At 44.2% G+C, this 27,281-nt stretch overlaps 1 protein-coding gene across 1 annotated transcript in view; it reads right to left on the bottom strand.

Annotated features, from left to right (window-relative positions):
- LOC142007098 (ovostatin-like) overlaps nt 1–27,281 on the bottom strand; it is an 84,492-nt gene that overhangs the window by 37,296 nt on the left and 19,915 nt on the right. The window contains exons 11-19 of the mRNA XM_074983633.1: nt 25,035–25,193; nt 24,217–24,444; nt 23,781–23,838; nt 23,030–23,175; nt 21,064–21,213; nt 17,443–17,613; nt 13,266–13,395; nt 2,988–3,084; nt 2,285–2,513 (exon numbers count right to left, since the gene is read on the bottom strand). Coding sequence (XP_074839734.1) covers nt 2,285–2,513; nt 2,988–3,084; nt 13,266–13,395; nt 17,443–17,613; nt 21,064–21,213; nt 23,030–23,175; nt 23,781–23,838; nt 24,217–24,444; nt 25,035–25,193 — 1,368 coding nt within the window. The remainder of the gene's footprint in view (nt 1–2,284; nt 2,514–2,987; nt 3,085–13,265; nt 13,396–17,442; nt 17,614–21,063; nt 21,214–23,029; nt 23,176–23,780; nt 23,839–24,216; nt 24,445–25,034; nt 25,194–27,281) is intronic.

The raw sequence follows: 27,281 nt of genomic DNA on the forward strand, positions 1-27,281 counted from the left end.
TGTTCCATTATCTTTCCTGGCACAGAAGTTAAACTGACTGGTCTGTAGTTTCCTGCATTGTACTTATTCCTCTTTTTATAGATGGGCACTATATTTGCCTTTTTCCAGTCTTCTGGAATCTCTGCTGTCTCCCATGATTTTCCAAAGATGATAGCTAATGGCTCAGATACCTCCTCCATCAGCTCCTTGAGTATTCTAGGATGCATTTCATCAGTCCCTGGTGACTTGCAAACATCTAACTTTCCTAAGTGATTTTTAACTTGCTCTTTTTTTATTTTATCTCTAAGCGTTCCCCTTTCCCACTAGCATTCACTATGTTAGGCATTCCTTCTTCAGACTTCCCAGTGAGGACCGAAACAAAGAAGTCATTTAGCATCTCTGCCATTTCCAAGTTTCCAGTTACTGTTTCTCCTTCCTCACTGAGCAATGGGCCTACCCTGTCTTTGGTCTTTCTCTTCCTTTTAATGTATCTATAAAAAGTATTCTTGTTTCCCTTTATGCCCATACCTAATTTGAGCTCATTTTGCGCCTTTGCCTTTCTAATCTTGCCCTTGCATTCCTGTGTTGTTCCCCTATATTCATCCTTTGTAATTTGTCCTAGTTTCCATTTTTTATATGATTCCTTTTTTATTTTGAGAGCATGCAAGATCTCCTGGTTAAGCCAAGGCGGTCTTTTGCCATATTTTCTTTCTTTCCTATGCAGTGGAATAGCTTGCGTTTGGGCCCTTAATAATGTCCCTTTGAAAAACTGCCAACTCTCCTCTGTTGTTTTTCCCCTCAGTCTAGCTTCCCATGGGACCCTACCTACCAGCTCTCTGAGTTTACCAAAATCCGCCTTCCTGAAATCCATTGTCTCATGGTGGATGGAAGGCTGGAAATGAGTAAAGAATGCGCCCTTGCAGCCAAGAAGGCTAACGGCATACTAGGGTGCATTAGGAGGAGCATTTTGAGCAGATCTAGAGGAGTGCTTGTTCCCCTCTCTTCGGCACAGGTGGGGCCACATCTGGAACACTGTGTCCAGTTTTGGGCCCCCCAATGTAAAAAGGATGTGGATGTCCTGGAGCAGGTTCAGCAGAGAGTAACAAAAATAATTAAGGGGCTAGAACACAAGACCTGTGAGGATAGGCTAAGGGATTTGGGCTTGTTTAGTTTACAGAAGAGAAGTCTTAGGGGTGATTTAAAAGCAGCCTTCAACTTCCTGAAGGGAAGCTCTAAAGAGGAGGGTTAGAAACTGTTCTCAGTAGTGTCAGAGGGCAGAACAAGGACTAATGGTCTGAAGTTGAAGAGGGAGAGGTGTAGGTTGGATATTAGGAAAAACTGCTTCACCAGGAGGGCGGTGAAGCATTGGAATATGTTGCCTAGAGAAGTGGTGGATTATTCATCCCTTGAGGTTTTTAAGTCCCAGCTTGACAAGGGTTTGGCTGGGATGACTTAGTGGGGGCTGATCCTGCTTGAAGCAGGGGACTGGACTAGATGACCTCCTGAGGTCCCTTCCAGCCCTATGATTCTGTGACTCTATGAAGCTCTGGAATACATTTTCTGGTGAGGTGGTGGAATCTCCATCCATAGAGATTTTGAAGTCCTGGCTTGACAAAGTCTTGGCTGGGATGATTTAGTTGGGGTTGATCCTGTTTTAGGCAGGGGGCTGGACTCGATGACCTCCTGAGTCTACATTAACAGCAATGTGTTAACCTTTGAGGGCCCAGCCACGTGCTAGTTCACCATTTAGTAACAAGACATTATCTTGGAAATATTCAATCCTCTGACTCCACAACCTCCACCAAGCTTCACAAACATCATTGCTGTGTACAGTATTAAATTGTTTACATTTACACACACACACATATACACACATACACACACAAACATAATCTTTTTGTCTGCTGAAAAATATTTCCCTGAAACCTAACCCCCTCCCCAATTTCATTAATACTGATGGGGAAATCAGATTCACTTAACATCAGTTAACTTAAAGTAACAATTTTCAGGAACTGCAACATTAAGCGAGGAGTTACCGTATGTACACCCACATTCCTGGTCTCTTCAGCCAAGAAGGCTTGCTTGTATCCCACAACCAGGACAAAATTCAGCAAGCATTGTCTCTGCTTTTCAGTGGCTCAGAAGGATTGGTGGAACCAGAATGATTTGACATTATAAAGATAGGTCTTAACAAACTTGTCTTGTTGCTGCTTGTTTAGTCTTGCAGGCAAGAATCCTGGAAAGGATGTGGTATCATCCAGGTTGGGGAAACACATATAATCAGACTGGGGATGAAAGGACATACCCTGATGCATTCATTCCGGTAGCTGAAGATGTTGGCTCTAAGGAGGACGACTTCCCTATGGATGATGGAATAGGGCATGGCCAGATCAACAAAGAAAGACTGGAAGGCTGTAAGGGAGATGGTTTCAGAGATTCCAAATCCAGCCTGCTTCTCCAGACAGAAGGCACTGGCTTTCCATTTGGTGATGGAGTCAGGGATGGTGAATACGGTGTTGGCCTGACCAGTGGCACTAGAGGAAATGGGGCAAAACAGTATGTGGCACAAAGTAAAGACAACAGATTTTTAAAGAATCATCAGAGTGAGCACTGCCTATGTTCTGCTCAGAGAATTCCCCTTATTATCTGAGTGCCCAAAACTCATCACTCAAATTATCTGAAGAGATGCCCTTAGAAAATTCTCATGCCATGTGCCTGAGGTAACAACTTAGAATATGAAAGAGGACATAGGATTCTCCTACTCCAGAGCCTTAAACACATGACATTCCTTCCTCTCAACAGTGGAGCCTGCCCTCCTGAGTACATTAGTTGGGAACATGGACTGATAGCTTTGAACAATCTCACCATAGAGGGATGCAGAAGGGGAGGGGAAAAGAAAAGAAAAAGTCAAATGGCTATAGGAAGGATTCCATGCCCTTCCTGGTGCCTTTCAAGGCAATGGTGGGGTATTAAAAAGAAGATGGGGAGATAGAATAAGTACAACTCACTTTACTAAAACATCAGTCCAAATCCATGTGGTAGGGAAGAAAGTCCGAACACTATGAATCACTGATCTGTCTTGAGAATCTTCTGGAGAGACAGTCTCTGTTGGGAGAGAATAGGGAGCTTGGTTAAACCCCGTACACTTAGCAAAGGTACAAAGGCAGAGTGGCCATGCATATACTCTGTCAGTCAAACTGATATCACAGTGTTTATTCCCAGTCTGGCAAAGCAAGGCCAATGGGAGGCAAGTCACTGTCCCCACTCCATACCAATGTGTTTCCAGCGTGTTCAAGACAGAAAATCTCTAGGCAAAGCAGAGAATTCAATCTTCATCATCTGTTGAGTTCCAGTTGTGGTGAGACCTTTTGCATATGACCACCTGTATGACCCAGAACTGAACTAAGCTCCATCAGCTCACTTCATACAGACTAGTGGTTATGCTAAACTGGGTTAGAGATGGGCAGGACACAATTTTGCCATTCCTCAAATATTTTCAAAAGACCAATTTTTTATGCATTTTTTTTTATTAAGGACAAAGAATAAAATTTTCACCTACTAAATCATACCATACTTATCCCTAAGAACTAGGTAAAATCATGTTCAAAGGCCAGGACAAAGGCCACCTCAAAATGGAATAAAAAATTGAAATCTCAAAAATATTCGAGGGCTGAAAAAAAAAGATCGGGACCGACTGAAATAATTAATTTCAATAATTGCAGAACATCTTATTTCTATTTTGACCTTTTAGTCTGGTTTATTCTTTTCCAGTATACTCTCCTTAAATTTCGCAAAACCAAGTAGTTTCAAATGGGAAACAGGGGCGAGGCTACACCACAGTGGTCCTTCAAAATAATTTCTTCCTGAAGTTCTCTTCCAAAGAAAGGTCTTTTAAAAGACTGCAACCACACACAGTAAGCGTATCAAAAGAGCAGTCCACTTTGTTGAGAGAATGGCTGGGCAGTCTGGCCACTCTTTTGACAGAATGGCCAACCAGAAGCTCAGCAAACAGGGCTGCCTGGTGAAGTGGAAGCCCTGTGTGTCAAAAAGAAGGATCTGGAGCATCTACATGCTTTTTCTTTTTTTTTTTTTAATTCTTTTGAAAAAGGTACGCATCTGGGAGAGGAAGAGGGCTGCCGGAAATAGAGCCACATTCTTTCAATTTAATTTTGAAAGAACACATTTTAGCTACATCTACACGTGAAGCCTACATCGAAGTAGCTTATTTCAATGTAGCGACATCGAAATAGGCTATTTCGATGAATAACGTCTACATGTCCTCCAGGGCTGGCAACATCGACGTTCAACATTGACATTGAGCAGCACCACATCGAAATAGGCGCTGCGAGGGAACGTCTACACGCCAAAGTAGCACACATCGAAATAAGGGTGCCAGGCACAGCTGCAGACAGGGTCACAGGGCGGACTCAACAGCAAGTCGCTCCCTTAAAGGGCCCCTCCCAGACACAGTTGCACTAAACACCACAAGATCCACAGAGCTGACAACTGGTTGCAGACCCTGTGCATGCAGCATGGATCCCCAGCTGCAGCAGCAGCAGCCAGAAGCCCTGGGCTAAGGGCTGTGCACACGGTGACCATAGAGCCCTGCAGGGGCTGGAGAGACAGCGTCTCTCAACCCCTCAGCTGATGGCCACCATGGCAGACCCCGCTATTTCGATGTTGTGGGACGCGGATCGTCTACACGGTCCCTACTTCGACATTGAACGTTGAAGTAGGGCGCTATTCCCATCCCCTCATGGGGTTAGCGGCTTCGACGTCTCACCGCCTAACATCGATGTTAACATCAAAATAGTGCCCAACACGTGTAGCCGTGACGGGCGCTATTTCGAAGTTAGTGCCGCTACTTTGAAGTAGCGTGCACGTGTAGACACGGCTTTTGTGTGTAGCTGCTCCACAGGTTTTTTTTGAAAATGACCTGGCTTTTTCAAAAGAACCCTCTAGTGTAGATGTAGCCAGCTTGTATTTTATTTTAAAATGATTAAATGAAACATTTTGACAATTGCAAAACTTTTGATTTCAGCATTGTTTTCAAGTGTTCAAGTTATGAGATCTGTTGATTCTGAGTATGTTTCACAAATGGTTCATTGAAAAACTACCAACCAGCTTTAGCGATCTTCAGACAGCTCTGGCAAGTCTCTGTATGTATGTAGACCCTTCTATCTGAGGACCACAGATCTTCTTTGTGCAAAAATTAAACAGTCCTACAACACTCCCATGAAGTAGGTTTTGCAAATCCAGAATGACAGGCACAAAGGAGGCTGTTTGCCCAGGTTACCCAGGGATTCAATGGCTGAGCTAGGTTTCAAGTGGAGTGCCACAAGGATCAGTTCTAGGATCGGTATAGTTCAACATCGTTATTAATGACCTGGATAAGGAGATGGATTGCACCCTAAGCAAATTTGCAGATAACACTAAGCTAGGGAGACAGGTAGACATGTTGGAGGATAGAGATAGGATACAGAGTGACGTAGATAAATTGGAGGATTGGGCCAAAAGAAATCTGATGAGGTTTAACAAGGACAAGTGCAGAGTCCTGCACTTGGGAAGGAAGAATCCCAAGTGTTGCTACAGGCTCAGAATGGACTGGCTAAGTAGCAGTACAGCAGAAAAGGACCTGGGGATGACAGTGTGTAAGAGGCTGGATATGAGTCAACAGTGTGTTCTTGTAGCCAAGAAGGGTAATGGCATATTGGGGTGCATTGGGGGAGCTTTTCCAGCAGATCTAGAAAAGTTATTATTCCTCTGTATTCAGCACTGGTGAGGCCACATCTAGCATATTGTGTCCAGTTCTGGGTGCCCCAGTACAAGAAAGGATGTGGATGGATTTGAGCAGATCCAGTGGAAGTCAACAAAAATGATTAAGGGACTGGAGCACCTGACCTATGAAGAGATGCTGAGGGATCTGGGCTTATTTAATTTGCAGAAGAGAAGAGTGAGGAGCAACTTGATAGCAGCCTTCAACTTCCTGAAGAGGGGCTCGAAAGAGATTGTTCTCAGTAGTGATGAATGGCACAACAAGGATCAATGGTCTGAAGTTGCAGAGGAGGAGGTGTAAGTTGGATATTAGGAAAACCTATATCACCAGGAGAGTGGTAAAGCACTGGGGTGCTTTACCTAGAGTGGTAGTGGAATCTCCATCTCCAGAGGTTCATAAGTCCCTACTTGACAAAGTGCTGGCTGGGACGATTTAGTTTGGGTTTATCCTTCTTTAGGCAGGGAGCTGGATTTGATGACCTCCTGAGTTCCCTTCCTTCCCTTGGATTTTAAGATTCTATGATTCTAAAGGCCAGGTGTGACTGGAAGTGCCCTGAATTCACATCCCCTACATTAATGCAACAATGTTTATTCAAAATATAACTTGTAAGCCTTACAATATGAGAAATTATTTGAAAAGCAATGGCACATGTTGATAACCTTGGAAATCGCATGTGTTAACCTTATATGTAAAGTTACAAAAAGATTCTGTAAAACATGACTAGACGATATATAAGAATACAGCCTAGTCTAAGTAAAGGTGATAACCAGGTCTGTCCTAGAGTAAGAATTGTGTGTTTTCTTTGATTTACATATTAGCCATGAACAAAACTATCAAGCAAACCAGCAAGGGTTGTCTTGAGCCTGAATTTGAGAGACAGTAGATTATCGTGTCCCCAACATCTCAGAGAAACGCAGGAGACTGAATACTCAGGAAACCTTCTGATTTTGAGACTAGAGACAGTTCTTTGGGAATAAGGAACAGAAACAGACTCACACATAGGACAAAAGAATCCAGCACTTCATACTTCTATTCTAGAATCACAGAATCATAGAACGCTAGAACTGGAAGGTGCCTTGAAACATAATTGAGTCCAGTCCCCTGCTCTCACTGCAGGACCAAGCACCATCTAGACCATCCTTGACAGATGTCTTTCTAACTTGTCCCACCCCTGCCAGGGTCCCTTTGCCGTAAGTCCTCTGTGGACCTTTGCACAGCAGTGGGCAGCTGTGCTATCCACCCTCTCCACCCCAGCCCAGGTACCGCTGACAGACTCCCTGCAATGTTTTGTGCACCCCACCCCACTACACATGTGAACCAAGAAATCAGACCATGGCTGTCATAAAAATAATGCATTTATTGGGGGTGGAGGGGACATTGGTCTGGCATGATTTCTCCTTTCAAATCCATGCAGGCTCTTCCCTATCACGTTATTTTCCCCAGTGTTTGCAGATGAATTCCTTAATTACTTGCTCCATTATCTTTCCCTGCACAGAAGTTAAACTGACTGGTCTGTACTTTTCTGGGCTGTTCTTATTTCTGTTTTTATAGATGTGCACTATAGTTATGTCTACACAGTGAAATAAAATCAATTTTTAATAAATTTGACTTTTTTAACCTCGATCTTATAAACTCTAAATCGATTGTCCGCAAATATTCTGGAAAGTTGACTCACCATTTCTCCATGTCGACTTACTTCATCTCCATTGTCTTATCCAAGTTTGACTGCATGAGCAATGCATTGTAGATACCTATCGCACAGTTCCTTAGCCCTGTTGCATTCTTGGGGTTTTGTATCACTGGATTGTGAGGGTAAAAATTGATGTAATTGCTTATAGGTTTTTGAGGTCACTATCCCAGAATGCAAATCACTCTCCTAAAATTCAGAGTACACACTAACCTGCAGCACAGTCCTAGCACAAACACAGATCCTCAAATGCTTCAAGTCATTGCACAGGCCATTAAGGCAACTTCACAGAATGTTGCACAGTTTATCTTTCGACAATGAAGGCAGTGGGCTGAAATGATGGTTGAGGATGACAATGAAGATGTTGGAGAGGAAATTGCTCAACTGCAGAAAAGGAACTTAGAAGTACTGGCTGCCCTGGAGCAGTGGTTTTGGACTCATGAAACCAGCACACATTGGTGGAACCATATCATTTTGGAGTCCTGAGATGACCAGCAGTGGGTGCAGAACTTTCGTAATCCTCTGCAATCCTATGCCGGTGTTGGGGAGCTGGGTCGGCAGAGCCCAGCAACTGCATAACTAGGGGGAAGGGTTTGATTCCAGCCACGTGGTTGGCTGGGTGGGGAGGGATCCATGTAAAGTGCAAAGAAAGGCAGAGGGAAAGTTTTCCAACTGCACAGCGAGGGAAATATGTTTCTTGGTGGCTCCTGATCAAGCTAGCAGTGTGGCAGGAGGGGAGAAGACCAGAAGAGCCTGCCAGCCATGCAGTTGGGAGAAGACAGAGCACCCGCAAGCCATGTGGTGTGGTAATGTGGTCATGGGAAATGTAAAAGGGAGCATTGCAAAGAAGTCTAATCCAAATTCCCATGCTTCTTTAGCTTGCCGAAGAAGACATCACCCTCCAAAGAATAACAGAGTGAAAAAGAAGAGATGTTCATCCTGTATGAGCACAAGCCTGGAAAGTTTGCCAAAATGCTGTGTGGCACCATGATACCAGATCATTATCTGGTTGCCTGGCATGGCAATGTGTGCTATCATGGAAACCACAATAAGTCAGGCCTGCCCAAAAAACTCATGGAAAAAACATAAGAGTACCTAGATGAGGCCTTCCTGGAGATTTCCAGAAAGGATAAGCACTCTATCTCCTGAAATATTAACATGCTCTTCTGAGAAATATAGAAAATCTATGCCTAGACCTAGCTGCAACCCGCTTGTACCATTCTAAAAAAAAAATACTCATCAGAACAGCTGGGCCCCAATATTCTGGGAACTGGTATAAAGGGGACTGTCTTGAGGCTGAGGGCAAAGAACTGCGGGCTGTTGGGAACAGTTTCCTTGGGCCCCTGCTGGTTGCCCCATCCTTCTCTCCATTGCTCTCTTCCTCCTGGCCCCTCTCAGGGCTCAGATCCTCTCACCTCACCCTAGACTCCGGAAAAGGGCTTCCTGAAGAGTCCAAATTAAGAACGGGCAACGTGGTCAGATCCCTCCCAAGAATCGCATCCAGCTGTTCATAATACCAGCACATCTTTAGAGATGACCCTGATCACCTGTTGGCTTCCAAGACTTTGTGATAAGCCTTCCAGAGTTTTTTCACCTTCATCCAGGATTGCTGAGCAATTCAGGAGTAACCTCTGGTGATCAGCCCACACGAAATCTTTTCAGAAATGTCCGCATTTTGCTTGGAGTCTCAAACGCTACCCACCACTGATTCATCTCTCCAAACAGCCAGGAGATCCATCATCTCTTTATGGGCCCATGCTGGAGCTCTCTTGTGACCTTGAGAACTCAAATTATAAGCCTCAGATCTCACAATGGGAAGAGATGGCTACTGATGTGATAGCTGCCAATGGCTACCAATGTGATACAATGGTGTGGTTACTGATGTGATGGCTGAAAGAAATTCAGGCTTCTGGACACCCCTTAAATTTTCCAGGTTTGGTGGTGATGAATTCAAATTCATAGGCTTCCTGTTACTTACCACCTGAGAGCACCTGGAGAGCAGTGGAGATGGAAGTGGCCAGAGCAGATGACCGTGGGGCATTGTGGGATACATACAGGACACCTCTGGAGGCTAATAAAGTCAATTTAAAGACATGGCATTTCCACACTTACCTTAATTCAAACTTTTAAATTTGAATTTGAGTATATGCCGAGTCACTTTACACGGTGTTATAATATCAGCCTTAGCGCTCCCTAAAATCAACCTAATGGTATTTACAGTGAAGACAGTGACATTGTAAAATTGAGCTAAATGCCTTAAAATTGACTTTATCATGTAGTGTAGACAAAGCATATATTTGTCCTTTTACATCTTGTGGAATCTCTCTTGACTTCCAGGACTTTTCAAAAATGATAACTAAAGGCTCAGATATCTCCTCTATCAGGTCCTTGAGTATTCTAGGATGCATTTTATCAGGCCCTGGTGACTTGCAGATATTTAACTTTTTAAAGACATTTTTAACTTGCTTTCCTTTTTTTTATTTTATCTTCTAAACCTACTCTCTTCACACTAGCTTTCACCATGTTAGGTATTTCTTCATCAGACTTCTTGGTGAAGACTGAAAAAAAGAAGTCATTAAGCATCTCTGTCATTTCCAAGTTTCCTGATATTATTTCTTCCATCTCACTGAGCAGTGGGCTTATCATTGACCCTGTCCTTGGTCCTCCTCTTACTTCAAATATATTTATAGAATGTCTTCCTGAGACTCTTTATTTCTCTAGCTTTAGGCAAGGAGCTAGACTGACTGCCCTCCTGGGGTCCCTTCCAGCCCTAGGATTCTATGATTCTACTTTGAGCTCATTTTGTGCCTTTGCCTTTCTAATCTTGTCCCTATATACACATATTGTTTGCTTATATTCATCCTTTGTAATTTGTTCTAATTTCCACTTTTTATGTGACTCCTTTTTTATTTTGAGATCTTCTGGCTGAGTCAAGGTGGTCTTTTACCATACTTTCTTCCTTTCCTGCACAATGGTATAGTTTGCTCTTGGGCCCTTAATAATGTCCCTTTGAAAAACTTTCAGTTCTCTTCAGTTGTTTTTCCTCTTAGGCTACATCTACACTAGCACACTACGTCAAAGTAACCTATTTTGACATAAGAACATCGAAATAGGCTACTTCGATGTGTATTGTCTACACATCCTCCAGGGCTGGTGCCATCTACGTTCAACATCGAAGTAGCAACAGAGAATGTCGAAAGGAGCCACCCCAGAAGGAAATGCGGAGCGTCCACACACACAAGTGCTCCCCATCAAAATAAGGGGCCAGCAAAGCCCCAAGTCACTCCCTTAAAGGGGCCCTCTCAGACACACTCAGCCTTCACAGCATGAGATCCACAGAGCCGACAACAGGTTGCAGACCCCGTGCACACATCATGGACCCCCAGCTGCAGTAGCAGCAGTAGCACCAGCAGCAGCAGCCAGAAGCCCTGGGCTAAGGGCTGCTGCATGTGGAGACCACAGAGCCCCACAGAGTCTCTCAACTTCTCAGCTGATGGCCGCCATGGAGGACCCCGCTATTTCGACGTAGTGGGACGTGGATCATCTACACACACCCTACTTTGACATTGAATGTCGAAGTAGGGCGCTATTCCCATCTTCAGATAGGAATAGCAATTTCGACATCTTGCCACCTAATATCGATTTCAACATCGAAATAGCTCACGGCAAGTGTAGACGTGATATGATTTCAACATTATGCCAGCTACTTCGAAGTATCTGGCTACTGTAGATGCACCCTTAGGCTACGTCTACACGTGCACCCAACTTCGAAATAGCTTATTTCGATGTTGCAACATCGAAATAGTCTATTTCGACGAATAACGTCTACACGTCCTCCAGGGCTGGCAACGTCGATGTTCAACTTCGACGTTGCTCAGCCCAACATCGAAATAGGCACAGCGAGGGAACGTCTACACGCCAAAGTAGCACACATCGAAATAAGGGAGCCAGGCACAGCTGCAGACAGGGTCACGGGGCGGACTCAACAGCAAGTCGCTCCCTTAAAGGGCCCCTCCCAGACACACTTTCATTAAACAGTGCAAGATACACAGAGCCAACAACTAGTTGCAGACCCTGTATATGCAGCACGGACCCCCAGCTGCAGCAGCAGCAGCCAGAAGCCCTGGGCTAAGGGCTGCTGCCCACGGTGACCACAGAGCCCCGCAAGGGCTGGAGAGAGAGTATCTCTCAACCCCCCAGCTGATGGCCGCCATGGAGGACCCCGCTATTTCGATGTTGCGGGACGCGGATCGTCTACACTGTCCCTACTTCGACGTTGAACGTCGAAGTAGGGCGCTATTCCCATCCGCTCATGGGGTTAGCGACTTCGACGTCTCGCCGCCTAACGTCGATTTCAACTTCGAAATAGCGCCCAACACGTGTAGACGTGACGGGCGCTATTTCGAAGTTACTGCCGCTACTTCGAAGTAGCGTGCACGTGTAGACGCAGCCTTAGTCTTGCTTCCCATGATACCTTACATATCTACCATTTCTATGAGTTTACCAAATTCTGTCTTCCTGAAATCCATTGTTTCTGATTTGCTGTTCTCCCTTTCACCATTCCTTAGAATCATGAACTCTATGATTTCATGGTCACTTTCTCCCAAGCTGCCTTCCACATTCAAATTCTCAGCCAGTTCCTCCCTATTTGTTAAAACCAAAGCTAGAACTGCTTCTCCCCAATACCCTTTTCCACCTTCTGAAATAAAAAAAACTTGTCTTCAATGCTGTCCAAGAACTTACTGGATAATATGTGCCTCACTGTGTTAGTTTCTCAAAATATAGCTGGATAGCTGAAATTCCCACCACCACCAAAACTGTGGTTTGAGTGATTTTGTTAGCTGTTTAGAAAAAGCCTCATCCTTCTATGGAAGGTCCCGACTGAAAGACAGTCAGCTAAGCTGGACTAAGAGTAGTTGGTGAGCGAAATCATCTTAAACAAAGATGATATCTACCTTTATGTTTTTCACTTCACAACTCTTAACCTATGTACAATTATTAATAAACTTGTTTTAATTTAACCCAGCCTCCTGTCATGTCTGAACTGAAGTAACTGTTAATTCTAGACAATGTGGCAAGCTCCTAGTACTGTCTCTTTAAAGAAGAAAATGAACCTTCTTGTATCTGAGTGGTCCAACAGAGGGCTGGACACTTCAGGGTACATGGTTTTGGGGAAATTCAGGACTGGGGATGTGCTGAGGTCACTTGGTTAGGAGTAACCAAAGCTGGGGGATATCAGCATGTGTCTGTAGTATGACAACCAAGCTGCTGAAGTCTTAGCTGCTGAATCAGATTTGCAAAACACACAGACACCCGGTGCAGCATTTTCTGACTCTTAACACAGAGTGCTCAGATAGGGAATCACAAGAAAAAAGAGCGCTTTTAGGCAACCAGATTTACAGGGCAGACCAATGTCTCATTGGTGTAGATTGCACCTGGTCAGGTGACACCAGATTTCCTAACTCACAGCTCTGTGCTCTGAGCCCAATGACATGCTGCCTCCCAGTACGAACTGCTCAGACTGGAACCAACAGGTAGCTGTTTCCCCAAAGCATGTATGCCGCCTGCTTTCAGCCTGGATGAGAAGCAGTGGCTTAGAGGTGACAGGCTTCCATTGGTATTCTGAAACAACTGAAACAACATGCCCTTTCTTTCCACATTGGATTGGGACTTCAGATGAAGAAGTGTGTATTTGTGAATGCTAACATGCACATGGGCTCATATGTGCACTCCAAACAATGTTCCTTCGCCCCACAAATGTTCCCCATTTCACAGATCCAGGCAGGAAAAAATCCCCCCCTCCCCCCCAATACGCACTATTACCTGACAATTTGGCAATAGCTGAACTTCCACCAAGGATGGGACGGCCAAGGATATCAGGGGTTGGTCTGACACTTCCGCACACGACAGGCTGCCGGAGCTGAGAATTGGTAAATGCTTTCATGCCGATCTCCTTCGAAATCAAAACAAAAAGCACATCAACCACCTCTGTTCTGTAGTTCAGCTTTGTGCCACTCTGCTATCCTCCCCCATCCACAGCCTTCTCATTACAAGAGAGTGGGTAATACCGGAAGTGAACAGTGGCCATGTAAACTCCCGGCTCTTATTAGCAGAACCATTTCCTCCCTTCCCATCCTACGACCAGCTTCTCTATCCTCTGCCTTCTGTGTCTATGACATTTTCTGTCCATGGGAGCTTCATGCATGTGAGAAATGCAGAATGTGTCAGAGGAATCCACACAGAGCATGCACTGCAAACACACAAGAACCAAACTGGTTGCTGAATCTCTAATATATGACAGCATCACCTGCTTATACACTCAGAAACTATGTTAATGGAGCTGTGAAGGGGTCTGACTTCAGCATCTACAGATGGATTATGTTCCATCCAGCCCTTTACCTGAGGGCCAGGACAGGACTGTTCCCTGTTGTATATTTGGAAGTGCAATTGGATTTCTACCACTTCCCGTGGGAGATCTCAACATTACCTTTCAGCCATAGAATCACAGCATTTACAGCTCAAAAAGAAATTGAATAATCTAGTCCCACCCCTCTGGTATTGCAGAATGGCCCTCATGTTATGAGGCCCAAATGATAGAAGGGAAGGCCCGATATATGACAGCAGGAAATAAAGCTGTACCACAGTGCAGGGTTATCTCTGGCCCTATCCCCTGCCCTCAAAGGCTCCATAAAACCCAAAGAGAGCTCTATTTGGAGTCCCCATCATCTCTAGTGCTAGTGTCTTCACCTGGGACGTGGGAAACATTGGACTGAGTCAGTGCTCTCGGTCAGAGTTAATTTCTCTCTCTCTGGTGTAATGAGTATTTAATCACTTATACAAAGGGAAACAGCTTCAACAGGAGACACTTTTCCTCTAACTGGTCTGTAGCAAGGAGGTTAGAAAAGGGATGCCATTCAGATTTTGGTAGAGGGGGCACATTGCAATAGCAGGGTGGGCGAAGTGAAGGTGTGGATGGAGTGAGGACAGTGGCTTCAGCAGTATTACTGAGCATGTGCAGTACAAACCAAGAAGCAAATCTGACCCAGTCTGCTTCTCCCCCTCCCCCCACACAAACATCACCTCTTTCTAGGGGCTATTAAGGCACTTAGAAACTGTAGTTTTTCCCAGATAACTCAGCAATTAGCTCTGCATCTAATTCCTATATAAAAGAAACTTGAATAAACATTTGATCTACTCAGCTCTAATGCTAACATGTTCTGACATCGTGTGGCAGGTCACTCAAAGGACACTGCTTAGGCTTAAAATTTTAATATACAGTCTTACTTTGTTACTAACTCTGTGCAGAGAGAGAATCTTTCAGGACTCCTGGGTTCTGTCACAGCTCTGGGAAAGCAGTGGAGTTTAGTGAGTTACAGCAGGGGCCAGATACACTTGGCTTCTATAGAAGAACATAAGAACAGCCTTTCTGGGTCTGACTAATAGTTCATCTTGCCCAATATTCTGTCTTCCAGCACTGGCCAATGGCAGATATGTTAGAAGGAATTAACACAAGAGTCAATCAAGTGAACCATTCGCTGTCATCCAGTTGCAGCTTCGTGAAAACAGAGGCTGGATTCACTGTCCCTGCCCGTCCTAGCTAATAGCCTCCTTGAACTTATTTAGTTCTTCTTGGAATCCCTTTATAGTTTTGGCCTGCATACCATCCTCTACCAAAGCCAGGGCAGGTTAGAATCATAGAATCCTAGGGCTGCAAGAGAACTCAGGAGACCATCGAGTCCAGGCCCCTGCCCAAAGCAGGACCAACCCTAACTAAATCATCCCAGCCAGGGCTTTGTCAATCCAGGAATTAAAACCTCTCGGGATGGAGATTCCACCACCTCTCTAGGTAACGCATTCCAGTGCTTCACCACCCTCCTGGTGAAATAGTTTTTCCTAATATCCAACCTAGATCTCTTGCACTGTAACTTGAGAACATTGTTTCCTGTTCTGCCATCCCTCACTACTGAGTACGGCCTCTCTCCATCCTCTTTAAAGCCCCCTTTCAGGAAGCTGAAGGCTGCTATCAAATGGTCCCTCTTTCTTCTGTTCTGAAAACTAAATAAACCCAGATTCCTCAGCCTCTCCACATAGGTCATTTTCTCCATGTCCCAATAGATTTTGTTGACCTCTCTGGACCAATAGGTTGACTATGGAGAAATAATTTCTTTGGTTTGTTTTAAACCTGTTGCCCTTCAATATCATTGGATTGCATTGTTTTGTGTGAAGGAGTAAATAACATTTCCTTATTCATTTTTCCACACCATTTGTGATTTTATAGCCCTCTAATATATCCCTCCCTTATCACCTCTTTTGCAACCCAGTTCAAGCAGATGGTCAGATAACAGAAAGTATGTAATTAGGACTGTAAAAGTCCCAGGCCTTTTAATCTCTCCTAATATGGCAGCTGTTCCTTATACCTAATCATTTCTGTTGCCTTCTCTATACCTTCTCCATATCCAATATATCTTTTTAGATGGGGTGTAAACCAGATCTGCATGCAATATTTAAGATGTGGGCATACTATAAATGTATGAAGAGGCAGCATGATATTTTTTCTCTTATTGTCCTAATAAGAGAATAATAATCATTCCTAATGATTCACAATATTCTGTAGCCTTGTTTGAGTGTCACAGCACATTGAGCAGATGTTTTCAGGGATGTATCAACAGTGATTCCAAGATCTCTTTCTTGAATGGTAACAGTTAATTTAGATCCATCATTTTGGAACCCATTACATTGGGATTATATTTTGCCATATGAATTTCTTTGCACTTATCAACACTGAATTCCACCTGCCATTGTGTTTCCCAATCACCTGGTTTTCTGGGATTCCTTTGTAGCTCTCTGAGGTCAGCTTTGGACCTCACAGTTTTGAGTACCTTTGTATCCTCTGTAAGTTTTGACACCTCCCTGTGTAGTGCTTTTCCCAGATCATTGATGTATGAACTGAACAGCCCTGGTTTTAGTACAAACCCCAGAACACACCATTATTTACTTACACATCACATGGAGATACATATCTCATAGAGCTGGAAGGGACCTCAGGTGGTCATCAAGTCCAGTCCCCTGCCTTCTTGGCAGACTCAAGCTCCCCCTTTTTTTTTTTTTTTAATTTATTTGCCCCAGATCCTGAAATGGTTCCCTCAAGGGCTGAGCTCACAACCCTGGGTTTAGCAAGTCAATGCTCACCCTGCTGAGCTATACATCTCTCCAGTCTCAGAATTTATTCCTATCTTTGGGCTTTCTGTCTTTTGAGTGTTTTCATGATCATCTAGCAACCCTTCAGTGAATATAATGACTAGCCTTTTATCTAAATTACTCTTTGTCCCTGTTTATAAACAAACTCCCCATTTCACAGGCAAACCAGGCAGTGGCATGAGATCTGTTGCAGTTGAGTTCAATCTGAGGCTACACATGCACTTTAAGAAGACATCAAAATGAAATTCAGGGATTTAAACTTCAGGGTGGGTCTAGAGCCCCTGTGTCAGAACACTCAGTGGGTGAATGCAGACCTAGCTTCCAGATTCTCCACTGAAACAGGCAGAACATGGATTTCAAATCACATTTTCCATGCTACAGATGAGGGCTGTAATCACTGAGTTACTGGCTACTCTAAGGTGGGCCTCTCTGTCTATTTTTCACCAGAACTTCCCCCCCAGGATATAAGAAACCATCCCAACAACAGTTTTGTCAAAACCAGCCCTTTCCACTAAAAAGTTTTATAAACTGCCATTTTCTGACCAGTTTCATCCTGAAGTTTCTGACCACCTCTACTTCAGCACACAAACCCCTTTCTTTGCCAATAAAGTGCATGTGGACATGCCAGCAGAATAGGTTGTACATCTTACAAAAGGTGCCTGCTGGTTTCATGATTTGCAAGTGAGAAAACGAGGAAGGGGACCTGTGTTTCATCTCCATCCCCTTCCCTGCTTTCTTCTTCCACTACAAACCGCGTGACTGTTCACTGTGGGCTGATTTAAAGAAATTCCAGCATGCTTGCCTTGAAATACTGATAGACATCTGGACTGAAGTCGGTGGATGCAGGTGTGTAATACAAGCCTTTGTAAAAAATGTTGTTAGCTGGGACGCATGGATCTTTGGTGTCATCTTCCAGGTTCAGACCATTGAAGATGTAACCATATAACTCTTGGATGGGAAGTAGGTTGTACACCTATGGAAGGGAGAACAAACACAGAATATGTCTGGGTATAGCCAGACAAAAACTCCTTCCCCTCCACCTTCTTGGATCGCAACAGAGAGAGAGAGTAGTTAATGCTTCAGGACGCACAGATGTGCTGCCTCATCATGACCCTGAACGACGGACAGAAACCAAACAACAAAAGACAAACGGGCTAGCAGACAACCAGGGCCTCAGGCTGCCTGTGGCTAGTACCAGTGATTGATATGCCTACACATCGTCCCAGGAGAGGAATCTCACACCCATAAGAAAAGAATGCTGAAATTATCTCCACCTCACAGGTGTGAATTAAGTCTCTGTAACTCCTCTGTGAGAACTAGCGTCACAAGACAATCTAACACAATTGGCATCTTTAAGATAAGGAAGAGTGTACGTGACCCAAGGGGTATAAAGAAGGGTCCAGCAGCCCACTGTAATTGAGCTCCAATCACCTAAACCTGCCGGTCAGGAAGGTCTTTGCCTCCTGAGGTCCCAGGGGACACCCTCCTCATACTTCTTCTTCCCGAGGGATTGAGTGACAGATGCTGGCCACGCCAAAGTCGGGTAACACAGGTGTGAGAATTATACCTGCTATGTGTTTTGCTTTTGTGTACATTTAATAATAGATCTATGAACTAAATTACTTTGTTACATGCTAGCTGCTTGTGACCAAAGAAGTGACACAATAGCCTTGTAACCATAAGAGTTAAGCTTTTCTTGTCAAATAAATAGTAACTGTTTAAGTTTTAGCCTGACTCCTCCTGTTACTGTGCTAAACCGAACACAAACAAAGAACCCCATCTGGTTTTGGCTGTATTAGCGTGGTCATTGGCAAGGTGTACTGAGAGCTGAGCGCTGAGTCGTGCTGCCTCCACGGGGCAGACTCTTGGGGCACCCGGCAGCCTTCCTGGCTGCCCGCTGAGAAGGGACTGTCTGTCCTAGTAGTCAAAGACTCGGGTGAAGGAGGCTCTCAGTATAACCTTTGGGGCACCTGTCAGCCTCCCTGGCTGCCCGCTGCAAAGGGACTTTTCTGTCCTATCAGTTAAAGACTCGGGCGATAATCCTTGGGGCATCCGTCAGCCACCCCCGGCTGCCCACTGTGAAGGGACTTTCTGTCCTAGCAGTTAAACACTCCGATGAAGTGAAGGCACACGTGGTATCTCACCAGGCCATCGGCTAACACTGGAGGGGAGAAATTTGTATAGGGACATGTACCAGATAATGGCTGCTCCTTGGGTGGGATAGCAGTCTGGTCTTTCATCCTTTGGCTTGCCCTCTCCTGAACTTTCTTTAGTCTGCCTTGCTTCTGATGAGTCTTCTCATGTGTGGTATCCACAAAGAAGCACAAGCTCTCAAGAGATATCCACCTATACTAGGACTGTCACACTGCTGGATCATGATCATTCACTGGAGCCTCCAGAAATATTCTCTTTTGATGCTTGAAGTGCTGCCTAATCCTAACCTGTTACACCCTTTCATGCCTGGATGCAGCCCAAGTTTCAGAAGGAGTCATCAGTAGTTGTTGTGGCAAGAGATGGGAAGACTGAGATCCTTTTCTAGAGCAAGTGCTGATTAGCTTTCACTTTCTCACTGCTACTGCGAACCTTGCTCCTGCTTCCACCTCCTGCCACTCAAACTGCAGGTTATCAGGGTGGGGGTGACAAGCCTAGCAGGGTAGGTGCAGGCAGAGACAATCTGACATAGAATTATAGAATCATAGAAATGTTTGGCTGAAATGATCTTGAGTGATCATCTAGTACATTCCCTCTGCTGAGGCAGAGCCAAGTAAACCTAGACCGCCCTGGCAGGTGTTTGTTCATCTTGTTCTTAAAAACTTCCAGGGATGGTGGTGCCACAACCTCCCTTGGACTCCTATTCCAGAGCTTAATTTGTTTCTTAATATCTAACCTAAATCTCCCTTGCTGCTTTTTAAGACCTTTATTTCCTTGGCCAAGCTTCATCGCACACGGAGAGCAAGTGGTCCCCATCCTCTTTATAACAGTCCTTTATGTGTGGGAAGACTGTTATCATGTCCATTCTCAGACTTCTTTCTCAAGACCAGACATATCCTGTTTATTTAACAGTCCCTCATTGGTCAGATTTTCTAACCCTTGTATTCTTTCTTGGCTCTCCAGAATTGGACACATTACTCCAGCTGAGGCCTCAACAATGCGGAGTGGACTGCGACATATACCTCCCATCTTTGACATACAACACTCCTGTGAACACACCCCAGAATGGTACCAACCTCTTTGGCAGCTGCATCACAGTGTTGACTGATGTTCAGTTTGTAAATAACTGTGACTTGCAGAACCTTTTCATCAGTACAGACACCTAAACAGTTGCTCTCCATTTCCTAATTGTGCACTTAATATTTCCTTTCTCATTAAGATGCTTATTACATTTTAACTTTCACATTTCAAATCAGTTCTCTAATTTGTCAAGATTGTTTTGAATTCTCTTCCTGTCCTCCAAAGCACTTGTGAGCTCCCCAGACTGGTGTGATCTGCAAATTTTATAAACTTAAAGCCATCCATTATACAAGTCATCAGTGAAAACACAGAATAATAATTGACCCAGTGATTACCTCTGCGGAACTCCTCTACAAACTCCCTCCCACATTGACAGTAAATTCTTGAGACACACTACTTTAGATGTCTTTTAACCAGCTGTACACTCAGTTAACGGTAATTTCATCTAGATCACATTTCCCTAGCTTTCCTATGAGGATATCATGTAAGACTTTGTCAAAAATTTTGGTAAAAGTAAGCTGTAGCACATCTACTGCTTCCTTCTCTCCTTGCGTCCAATCCACAAGGCCAGTAACCATACCAAAGAAATAAATTAGATAATCTGGCTTGATTTGTTTTTAACAAAGCCATGCTGGATCTTTCTATTATCTTCTAGGGGCTTGGGAAGCAGTTGTTTAATAATTTGTTCTGGTATCTTTTAAAGTATCAAAGTATAATTTCCCAAGTCCCCTTTGTTCCCCTTTTTAAATATAAGTACTATATTTGCCCTTCTCCACTCCTCCAGGTCCTTCCCTGTCTTCCAAGAGTTCTCAAAGATAATTGGTAATGATTTGAAGACTGCTTCAGCTAGTTCCTTCAATATCCCAAAACGAATTTCATCAGACCCTGGCACCTTGAATATAACTTACCCAAATATTTTTAGTGTGTTGCTCAGAAAGGCCAGTGCAAAAGGGTGGGAGCATGAGGCTCTGCCTCCTAGGGGATGGTGGAGGTCTTTTTTCTCTTACGGTGTTTTTATAGGGGGGAGAAGTGAGGGATCAAACCACAGAACTTGGAAAGACCAGGCATGGTGAGGAAGGCAGCAGAGCTGCAGGGCGTGGGAGAAGAGTGAGGAAAGATACAAGCCAAGTGAATTTGAAAGCAAGCAGCAGACTGTCTTAGACAATGCTGAGTAGAGGTCTTGAGGGCTTACAGTCTCAGCAGACAGCTCTTGCTCAGGCCTCAAGAGCAGCACGCTCTCATCCACAGCCCTCAGAGCACAGAGGGAGTTGGCTGCAGCTAGAAGATGTAGGCTGACATTAGAGCCTGGGAGCCCTTGCGTCTCGGAGAAATTCAGCTGGACCTGGAATTGAGCAGAGACGTCAGATGGGTTAAATCCTGCCCCTTGAGACTTCTGTGTGTGAGTGCTGGTTCTGCAGCAAAAAGGATGAGGCTCTACCCATTGCCACAATCTCATCCCTCTCCCTGCAGGATAAAGATCTCATCAGGAGTCCCTGTCCCAGGCCCGGGCAATGGGTAGCATGACAGGGAAAGGCCCTGACTTCCTTAACTGCCTCACCGGGCCCCACTCTTGATCTACCAGAGTCTCCCAGGTCTCCTCGTCCAGCCTGCTGTTGTGGTTCCAGAGACTTGGGCAGGCAGGCCAGTGCCACACCGCACCACCTGTTCTATGGGCACTGGAGCCACTCTGGCCACCCGGAGCTGGGGCTAGTGGCTCAGTTATGGAAGGAGAAGGAAGGTTTCCTGGACAGAGGTTTGGCTGGCAGGCCTAGCCGAGGGAGCCTGGGGCCGCCTCGCCCACCCACTCCTCAGAACTCTGGGGCTGGGGCAGGCTGCAGCCATGTGGCTTGCTGGGTCTCCGGCCCTCCAAATCAGGCTGTTTCACCAAAACTGATTTTGTTTCCTTTTTGTCTTCATGGAAAAAAGCCCCAGACAAACATAAACAATCAGAGGGAGTCAAATGACATGGATACCATTTAGTTTGTGGATGCCATTTAGCTTCCAGTCAAAGCTCATCAGTAATTTCAACCTGGATTCACAAATAGCTTCAGTACTCTGAAAAACGCATTTTTTGTAAAATTTGCTGAAAAAAATATCACCCACATATCACATCAATATAGAATTCTATTGTGGCATTGAACTCTGCTGGATATCTGGAGGTTTGGCCAACAGAGAGATACATGTTCCCTACCTGGAAGAATTAACTCTTGAGTAAATAAGACATGGGTTAAGAGTTGAGGACAGCGGGATACAGATAAGTCGAGGAAGGATTCCTGGGAGAAGTGGATTTTAAGAGAGAATGGGCAATTGGGAGAAGAAAACAAGAGCCAGCTATAAGCAAGGTCGAACAGTATAGCAAGGGCATCAGGCTCAGAGGAAAAGGAGGTGAATGGCAAAATAAGGGTCTGTCTACACAGCTGCCCTATTTTGAAATAAGATATTGAGGAAGAGCTATTTTAGAATAGCTTATTTTGAAATAATGCTGCTAAACACAACATGCATTTTGAAATAGCCCTCAGCTGTTTCAAAATACAGTGTCTACACACAACAGAGCCTATTTCCAAATGGAGCCATTGGATGCACTGTGGCTTATTTCAAAATAGGCTCTATTTCCTCTCTACACAGGCCCTATTTTGAAACAGCTATTTTGAAATAGGTGCTGTTCCTCATGCAATGAGATTTACCTATTTCAAAATAAGCTAACAGTCATAAGCCAAAATCAGGTTGCGTTATATAGATGCTAGCATGATTATTTTGAAATAACTTTGCCGTGTAGACATACCCCAAGGCTATGGCTACACGACAGTTGCTATTTCAGAATAAAAATGTAACCTGAAATAGTAACTCTGCAGCCAAACACTGTTCTCGAAATAACAGCACTATTTTGAGCTCAGTGCTCTGGTTCTGGAACCCCTTGTCATACGAGGGGTAGCAAGAACTTCAATATAAGTTAACCTGAAATAAACTACACAATTTGCATGGTGCAAATTGCATAACTTATTCCTAGTTCTGGCTACAGGACACCTGTAGCATAAGAGAGTGCAGGGAAGGAAAGTAAGATTGGAGCAGAGATTTAAAGGATAGGAAGGAGGCAGGCAAAAATAAAGGTCTCCTATAGCAGAAAAGATAAACAGCTACAGAAACCTATGTTCATTCACCTTGTTCTTGAAGCACTTCTCAATCTGGAATCTGGCAACGTCAGCCACTAGCTCCTTGCTAGGGTGCACTGTGTAGACCAGCATCCGGGCAACAGGAGCAAGCTTCTCACTGACAGCAAGTGAGATGGAGAAAGTGCCTTTTAGAGCTGCCAAGAGAAAGGGACAAATGAAAAGAGAATGACGGGGAGGTGGTCTAGAAGCTGCTGTCCTAGCTGGCATGTGTGTAAAATGTAAGGGGCCTGAGATGGTGTACAGAGCAAATACCTTAGAGATGGACTCATATGGTGGTGGGTTTGGATTCAGATCCAGATGCCACTAAAATTAGAATTTGGATCTGCAGGTGTATCCAAAATCCAGTCAGATTCCATATCAGAATTCAGATTCAGCATCTCAGTGACAGACATCTCAAAAGACAGTTGCCACTTTCTTATTGTCTTAGCCAGTCTGCATGGCCTGAGGAAAGCCCTTTGCTCCAGTTTTCTTCTGGGAAGATCTCCATAGGCCTTTACTTCCCGGGGGTGTCAGAAGCTGCTTCCCCCCACTGCCTCTGCAAAGGGTTTGATAGACTGACCAGCCACTTTTAATTCAAGAGGGGTCTTCTAGGTGGTGATTACCAGCCTGATTACAACACACACACACACACAGAGGTGTGGGGAGATATAATGTACAAGGCCTGCCTGCTGCACAGATCCCAGAAGCTCTGCCTCATTCTCTAATTTTCATTATCTTTGCACCAAAAAAACATATTTACCTGGACCAGTCCTGACATACAGTTTGCCGCTGTGGACAATCTTGCCTTTCACCATTATCTGTGCACAAAAAGCCACCATGAGATGGAGAGAAGAGGGGAGGAGGAAACAAACCAATTCAAGGAGATGGTCAGATAACGCAAAGTATGTAATTAGGACGGTGTTATCTGGTTCAATATGAAGTAAAGTATAACATGTCTAAGGTTAGGCAAGTTAGATTTCCCACCCAACAGACAGTTCTGCCAAACCACTCCAGTCCTGTCCCTGCCCTTGTAGTTCTGTTTGTGGAGCAATGTGAATTAAGGAAGAGTTCAGCCTGGAAAGGATCTCTGCAAACCGTAACTTAGATTGCTCACTTGAGATACCAGTGCTTGACATTTTACTGAACAGATCTCAGACTGAGTTCTTTTAGGAGCGGAGAAATCACTTGACACCTACCACATAGTAGAATGTCACACTGTGGACCCTTCCATATCCTTTTTTGTTCAGGACATAGTACACTGTGATTAACCTTTTCTGGCCACACCTCAGCTCCTCTGGCACCAGTCCGATCTTCACAAAGCTGTTAGTCTTGGAATAGAAGCGCTGAACAGAGTAATAGGCCTCAGGATAGTAGGGTACCAACCAGCCAACAGCCTTGCAGTCGTCATTAGTTTTATATATTGCCTGACAAGAAAGGAGATGGGGGAGAAAAGGACAGACTGATGTTTCTGTGGGGAGTCATAGAAATAGTAATTCACTGCCACAGATCAGAGACTGACATTCACAAGCCATTGATAAGACATTTTATCTAAATCCAACTGCCCTGGTAGCACAAGTACCAGCAGACTATTTCTGGCAACGCCCAGAATTAAAAGCAGAGAATTGCCAAAAGAGAAAAAAAGATACAAAGAAAAAAACACTGTCAAAAAGGCTAAACCCTTTGACTCTCTTGTGTGTTCCCATCCCCACAGTTTGCTTTACTGCTTCTGATCAGCATATCTTACCAATGTCAACTAACGCTTGCGATATCACAGAGCACACAATAGCTGCTGTATTTACTTCTATAATCATTGTAATTGTTGACGTATTTGACTCACTATTTCATAAGGTGCTTTTTGATCACTGAAGTGTGAAAGGAGCCAGACCACTGTCCATCACCAGGATGTAATCTTCTTCATCCCAGTGTCTTTCAATAGGGGTTCTGTCCAAGGATTGAGGAGCAGCCCTCCCTCTTCCCAGATGAATGCTTCCCCACTAGCCCTTCAGATACTCACCCTCAGGCTAAACTGAGGATTGAACATATTGGAAGTGTTGATTGAAAACTGAATGGTCCCATTCCCATCTGTGGTATAGTTGTCCACATTCTTGTCATTGAGAAGCAATTGGACAACCTCATTTGCGATGGGTGAGTCATCCTCATTTGTCAGTTTCATCTACCGGAAAAGGGAATAGTGGGTCTCAGAGAGGCAGAAGAGCAATGTTCAGTTCCTAATCCACTCAGGTATGGACATGCCTATTTTGACTGTGTTCATTTTTCATCTAATACAACCCTAACCTCAGAAACGCATGTCCAAGAGAAAAAATGGCTCTTGCAACATCATGGCAGCCATCTCAGCCTGTGTGTGACATCCTCAGGTATACTACTTACACAACCTCTTCCAAATGCAAAAACACATGGTTCTCCCTGCAAAGGTACAGTGTCAAAAGTAAAATCCCTGCAAGCTTCATGGAGATTTTTCAAAGACATCATAATAGAGGCCCAACATAAATGTATACCCCAAATTAAAAAACAAAGCCAAAACAAACTGCAGTAAGAGAACCAAAAATCTACCACTGTGTCTTAACAATCAAGGAAAAGAAGCAGTGAGAGATACAAAAGTGGAAGTTAAATCCCAGTGAGGGGAAATAGAAAAAAGCATAAAAACTCTGACAAATTATGTGTAAATATATAACAAGGAAGGCCAAAAGGGAATTTGAAGAATAGCTAGCCAAAAACTCAAACAGTAATAGCAAAATGTTTTAAAGTACATAAGAAGCAGAAAGCCTGCTAAACAACTAGGAGGAGCACTGGATGATCAAGATGCTACAGGCACACTCAACGATGATAAGGTCATTGTGGATCAACTAAGTAAATGTTTTGCTTCAGTCTTCACGGCTGAGACTATTAGGGAGATTCCTAAACATGACTGCACTCTTTGGCTACGTCTACACTACCCCCAAACTTCAAACTGGCCATGCAAATGGCCATTTCGAAGTTTACTAATGAAGTGCTGAAATACATATTCAGTGCCTCATTAGCATGTGGGCTGCTGCGGCACTTCGAAATTGACGTGGCTCGCCACCGCGCAGCTTGTCCCGACGGGGCTCCTTCTCAAAAGGATCCCGCCTACTTCGAAGTCCCCTTATTCCTGTGAGCAGATGGGAATAAGGGGATTTCGAAGTAGCTGGGGTCCTTTTGAAAAGGAGCCCCGTCTGGATGAGCCGCGCGGCGGCGAGCCGCGTCAATTTCGAAGTGCCGCGGCCGCCCACATGCTAATGAGGTGCTGAATATGTATTTCAGCGCTTCATTAGTAAACTTCAAAATGGCCATTTACATGGCCATTTCGAAGTTTGGGGCTAGTGTAGACATGGCCTTTAGGTGACAAATCTGATGAGGTTTAGTAGGATAAATTGTCATGGAATAAGAAAGAAAGCCTCCTCACAGACTGATAACTGGTTAAAAGACAGGAAACAAAAAGTAAGAATAAACGGTCAGTTTTCAGAACGGACAGGAATAACTAGAGGTGTCCTCAAGGGTCTGTACTGGGACCAATTATATTCAACCTATCTATAAATGACCTGGAGAAAGGACTAAACAGTGAGGTGGCAAAATCTGAAGATGATACAAAACTGCCTAAGGTATTTAAACCAAAATGGACTGTGAAAACTTTAAAAAAAAAAAGATCTCACAAAACCAGGTGATTAGGCAACAAAATGCAAATGAATTTTAATATTGATATATGCAAAGTAATTTACACTGGAAAAATAATCCCAGATAATACATATAAAATTATGTGGACTGATATAGCTATTACCACTCAAAAGAGAGATCTTGGAGTTATTGTGGATAGCTCTCTGAAAACATTAACTCAACGTGCAGCAGCAGTCAAAAAAGCAAACAGTGTTAGGAATCATTAAAAAGGTATTGAGAATAACACTGAGAATACTGTATTGCCTCTGTACAAATCCAAGGTACTCCCACTTCTTGAATACTGCATACAGGTAAGGTCACCTCATCTCAAAGATATCTTGGAATTGGAAAAGGTTCAGAAACGAACAACAAAAATAATTAGGGATTCAGAATGGATGCCAAATGAAGACAGATTAAAAAGACAGTGACTTTTAAACTTAGAGAAGAGGCAACTAAAGGGAATGTTAGCCGGTGGCCGGGTAATGTACAGTGAGGTACCAACTATGCCCTTGTTACCATCCGAGTTTAAAACTGCGAGAGCAGGGAGCAGGTCGCTGCTTGCAGCCAGGAC

This window comes from Carettochelys insculpta, chromosome 1, assembly GCF_033958435.1.
Source record: "Carettochelys insculpta isolate YL-2023 chromosome 1, ASM3395843v1, whole genome shotgun sequence".
In the NCBI taxonomy this organism is placed as follows: Eukaryota; Metazoa; Chordata; order Testudines; family Carettochelyidae; genus Carettochelys; species Carettochelys insculpta.